Source organism: Chelon labrosus (genome assembly GCF_963514085.1).
Source record: "Chelon labrosus genome assembly, chromosome: 10".
NCBI lineage: Eukaryota > Metazoa > Chordata > Actinopteri > Mugiliformes > Mugilidae > Chelon > Chelon labrosus.
In genome coordinates, this window is record NC_140360.1 from 23,738,949 (window position 1) to 23,744,443 (window position 5,495).

The window sequence follows — 5,495 nt, forward strand, 5'->3', positions numbered from 1 at the left end:
GTGTTGACAAACAGACAGCAGCAGTCAACAAGAGGAGAGATCTACTCCAGGTAGGCCTATGTTTTTGTTCATGAAGCTTACTGTCAGTCAACATACCATACGATTTGTTATTGTCAATACAAGTTTTTTTTTTTTTTAGCTGCTGTTACAGATGCACACACACACACACAAACACACGTGTGTATAAAATGTAATGAAATTATTATATTGTATAATTGTATATTGTATGTTCAACTCTACTGTTCAGTGTGTTTGTGACTTTGGGAAAGGTAGCAGGGTAAAAGATACAATGAAGTTTCTGTCAAATGTATGTAGTTACTGGGATGTAAGAAATGCTGAACAAAAAGAGATGATGAAGTGATCAGTGATGCAGAGATATGTGTGGACAGATGTAAGACAGGTCCACGGAGTAGACCAGAGTGTATTAAACGGTTCATGGTTAACGTTACAAGTGTCATTCAGAGTTTTTTGGGCCAGACTCTATTATATCTTACAGGACAAGGAGTGGAGTACCACCAGTGTTGTATAAAGTACTACAAAGCAATACTTGAGTAAAAGTACAAGTATCGTAATAGAAAAAGACTTTGGTAGAAGTGAAAGTTACCTTTTAGAATATTACTTAAGTAAAAGTCTTAAAGTATCTGATATATACTGTACTTAAGTATCAAAAGTAATTTTCTGATATTTAATGTACTTAAGTATTTGAAGTAAAAGTAAAAAGTGTTTTTTTTTTTTTTTTTTTTAAAAAGCAAGCGGTTAGAACTTTTATTGTGAACTTTATTGTGGCTTTCTTATACTAAAGCATAAAGCATATTCAGGACTTTTCAGGCACAATTCTCTGAAGTTCAAAGAAAAACAGCATATTTTTAGAGCTGACATCAAAGAAAAAAAAAACAGAAACAGAAATCATGGAGCGCAGAGTCAGCCGTGAAATAATTTTTGCATTAGGCTGCAGTTCCTTCACAAAATCTTGAAATGCTTGTTCTTCAACAACATGGAATGGCCGGAGTCCTTGGACCACATAAGTCACTATAGCTTTGTCAATGGACCTCTGAGACACAGTCCTGGTGTTCACCAATGTGGTCTGCTTGATGCTGGAGGTGGTGGTCGGAGTCTCATGAGTCCTTTTTCTCTTTGTTGATGTAAGCTCTTCATACTTTTGGAGGTGAGGTACATGCTTTCTCTGTTTCAGAGGGAGAGACATTTAATGAGCAACTTTAGCTACAAGATTTAAGTCACACAACACAAACAATTGTCATTTGACTGTTAAACATTATCTAACTGCAAGTAAGTTAATGAAACTATATTTCCATCTGTGATGCAAATTACTAGCCTGGAAAATCCAGACCCTTTTAATCCAAGGTAGCAAATTACTAGAAACTAGTTCTAATTTTCATCACTGACTCTATTTTTGAAAACTTAAATGTCACCAAATTATCTCGTTTCAAAAACATAGAATTATAAACACTCAGACTGCCACCCTTGCAACACCTAGGCAATAACAGTATTAACTGGTACAACCTGCTGTTGTTTGTGTTTTGTAGCCTGTACTGCAGGGCCTACTTGACGTTTGTGCGCCAATCAGCTAATTAGCAACGTTAACAAGCGGACGTTAGCCTGGCCATCACGTTAGCCATATATCTGATACGGCTTATGATAACTAATGTTGAATCACATTGACATTGTGGCTTTACTGAATAAATATTACTTTAACCTACCTCGATGTGCTTCTTCAGGTTGGACGGGGAGTTTTTGAATGCCAAAATTTCAGTGACTTTCGGTAGGCATAAGAGGCACTTCATCCGGTAGGAAGAATCTTTCATTCCAATGTACAGAAACATGTCTTGCAAATACGGCCATGGGTGTATGACATTATCTTCACCACTACCCTGTTCACCGAGTTCATCGAGTTCACCACTATCGTCGGGGTGGTCTACCATAACGGGAGGTCCTCCAGTAGATGTGCTCGTGCTTCCATGGCGGTTTCAGTTGTGCGTCCTCCTCCTCAAACAAGCGGTAAAATATAGCGCGCGGCGTGAGGAACTTGCTTAATACAATTGTAGCGACAACAACAAAGTCGCCCCTCATTGACGTCACACCTGCGCCCCACTCTCACACAATCGAGGAGCAGTGATTCGCCAACATTTCTTCTAATTTTATTTTTTAGTAACGAGTAACGAAGATGCTTAGTGGAAATATAACGGAGTAAAAGTATACATTTTATCTAGGAAATGTAGTGGAGTAAAAGTGAAAGTTGACATAAATTTAAATAGCGAAGTAAAGTACAGATACGTGAAATTTCTACTTAAGTACAGTAACGAAGTATTTGCACTCCGTTACATTACAACACTGAGTACCACACATATCAACTGATGAATGGTAATATTTCCCTCTGTTATTTTAAAGGCAAGACTTGACGGCCATAGGCATGAAAGGCTCCAAAAAAGGGTTCGGAAGGATGCTGCGAACACTGACCTCGATGTAAAGATGAAGATCGCTGACTTGATGGAGAGGGCTGAGAAGAATACCAATGACAGGCTGGACTCAATTGTTGAGGCCCAAAATCGAATAAGCCACAGTCTTGATGTCCTTGTGAGACATTGGACCTCTCAGCCACAGGCAAACCATGTCCTACCAGCACCTGCCCACTTCAACACAGCACCACCCATGGGACCTACACATTCATTCACAACACAGCCCATGACCCTCACACATCCTGCACATTCATATACAGCACAGCCCATGGCTTCTGCATACCCACACTCAGCACCACCCATGGCCTCCTCCCACTATACACAACCACCCATGGCCTCCTCCCACTATACACAACCACCCATGGCCTCCTCTCACACAACACAGCCCAGAGCCTCCACACAAACATCACAGCCCACAGCCCCTCCATTGTTTTACAGAAAAATGCTGGAGGATTTCTCTGATGACGAATACATTGAACTTGAGTCATTGTAGGCCAAGTTGAAAGTTTGTTTACCTTAAGTTAAACTGTTTTCCTTCACCTGCCTACTGTTAAAGCAACATGCCACCAGTTTGGCAGTACCACTTTTTAACTCAAAGCTAGCCTGTATCATTGAATTGGATTAGACCAGGCAAGATGCTAATGGTCCAATCCGATTTATTGACACATGCTAATTTGGAGCTAAAAGTGATATCGCCAGACTCAGAGAAGGACTGGATGAACAGGAGAAAGGTATGGCTCAATCAATCAACTCAAGGGGAGATGAAAAATGAACATATTTCCACAAATGGTGGTGTGTTGCTTTAAGAGCACTTTATTTTGCTGTTTTAAGAGCACTTTATTTAGCTGTTTCTTTGTTGTGGGTACTGTACACTAGTGGGCCGCAAGTTCTCTGTTTCTTTTTAGTAGCCCACCTAGCTACTGTTCAGAGCACTTTTATTTCTGTTTGGGGTACACTAGTGGGCCGTAAGTTGTCCGTTTAAGAAAAGCCAATGCTCATTGTATTATTTATGGTTTTGTTTGTTTATTGTAATAAAACAAATGCAAAATAGCACAAATATTGTACTATGTTGAAACATCAATTTGAAAACATGTGGAGTCTACTCCATAGAGCTTTAAGAGGAGCTTTATATCCTCAGGAACTGGTAGCTGTCTGTTGTAACGCAACACAGGCTGATAACAAAACATTTGACTTATCCACTGTCATGTGTGCTTTTTTTTCTTAAAGGATATGGGAGAAATGTGTTATTTATCTCTACCAAATAGTCATAGGTCCAAGGCAAAAAAAAAAAAAAAAAAAGGTAAGTTAGGCAAAAGCATCAAACATAAACAAACTGAACCAATGTTAATCCTCTGTAACTTCTGCCATCGTGCACTACTAAGGGTCTAAGTACTTGGTAAGGATTCTCCTCACTCGCTTTCCTCTTCCCTCATTACAGTCTGTTGCATAGCTGTTGGTCTGTGTGGGAGGCTGCAGCTCCCTGTCACTCAGCATAGCTTCCCTCTCAGCATGCTGATCGACATGTTCATTGCAGGCCTCACAGTAATTATGAAGGATGAAGCATGCATAAATCACATTTGGTAGATCGCGCAGATTGATGTCCATGGGCCGCCTCAGTGCTGCAAACCTGGCCTTGAGTCGACCGAATGCACATTCGCTCACCATGCGCGCTTTGCACAAACAAAGTCCAAAGTACTGTTCTGATGGGGTAGAGCCTCCATTTGAGTACTCCTTCATCAGATAAGGGAGAAGGGGGTAAGCAGGGTCCCCCAAGAGAAAGATGGGGATGGCCTCCTCCTCTTCCACTATCTGTTTGTCAAGAGAAGGTATCTTCTCTGTTTTGAAGTAATGGTTGACTTTGGAGTTGGCGAAGACGCGCGCATCATGGACACTCCCAGGCCATTTGATCACCACATCCATGAATCTGTAAAGCAGGCAAATGTAGTATCTTTAAATCTAGCGATATTTACAAACAAACATGTAGTGAAAAATACAAGAGGATAGAATGATTAATACAGACATACAGATATTTGTGAAACATGCAGTGACATAAGGTTTGTTTGTGTGTGTCTATGTGTGTAAGGGAGGGAGAGAGCAAGTAGGCTACGAGTGTGTGTGCGATGGTGGTGTGTGTAGACTGTGTGTGTGTGTGTGTGTGAGGGAGGGAGGGAGAGAGAGAGAATGAATGCAATGGCGGTGTGTGTTTGTAACCTGTGTGTGTACATATGTGAGGGAGGGAGAGACAGAGTGAGTGTCACAGTGAGTGTGATGGTAAAGTTGTAAAGTTATGTGTGAGACCCTTGTAGGCCTACCTGTATTTGTGGTCGCATACAGCTTGGACATTCAAGGAGAATTTGCCCTTCCTGTTTATGTAGTCCATCGCGTTGACAGACGGCTGTTTTATCTCTATGTGTGTCCCGTCTACTGCTCCAAGACATTGGGGCATACCGTGGTCCTGGAGAAATCCAAACACTAACTCCTCTGCCTCGGGAACAGTAAATGGCAGCTTAATGTATTTCGGCCCGAGGTGAGTGGTTATTGCGTCGCATGTTTGCCTTACTATGATGGACACAGTAGGTCTCGATAGACCAAAGGCATTTGCTGTCTTGCGAAGCCGACCCTCGTCGCTCAAATAATACAACGTGAGGGCTACCTTCTTTACGACGGGGACAGGCGCCCTCATGTTTGTCGTTTCGCCCTCAATGTAAGGACGGAGTTCCTCACTCAGGGCAAGAAGAGACTGCTTGGACATTCGAAAGTTCTCATGCCATGCACGGTCGTCCACCACTCCATTTACGAAATTGTCCCACCACTGAGAAGTCCTCCCAGGTCGCATCCACAGCTCTCTAGGTCGCCTCCTCTGTATTGGTGCGTCCAGAATTTGTAGCACGTTGTTTACTCTTCGTCTCTGTTCTCTATTACACTCAATCAGGAATCTTATCAGTTGCTGGGATGACTCTTGGACACAAATTATTGCGGCTAGGGCCTGCTGAACCTCCATCGCGGAGCTCGACATGTTGT

At 42.0% G+C, this 5,495-nt stretch overlaps 1 protein-coding gene across 1 annotated transcript; it reads right to left on the reverse strand.

The window, feature by feature from the left end:
• Positions 1–3,851: 3,851 nt before the first annotated feature.
• On the reverse strand, positions 3,852–5,226 carry LOC311493828 (uncharacterized protein; the record flags this gene model as incomplete). Its single annotated transcript, XM_084552611.1, has 2 exons — positions 3,852–4,398; positions 4,787–5,226. 2 exons carry the CDS (start codon positions 5,224–5,226, stop codon positions 3,852–3,854), a joined length of 987 nt encoding a protein of 328 aa, XP_084408737.1.
• Positions 5,227–5,495: the final 269 nt, after the last annotated feature.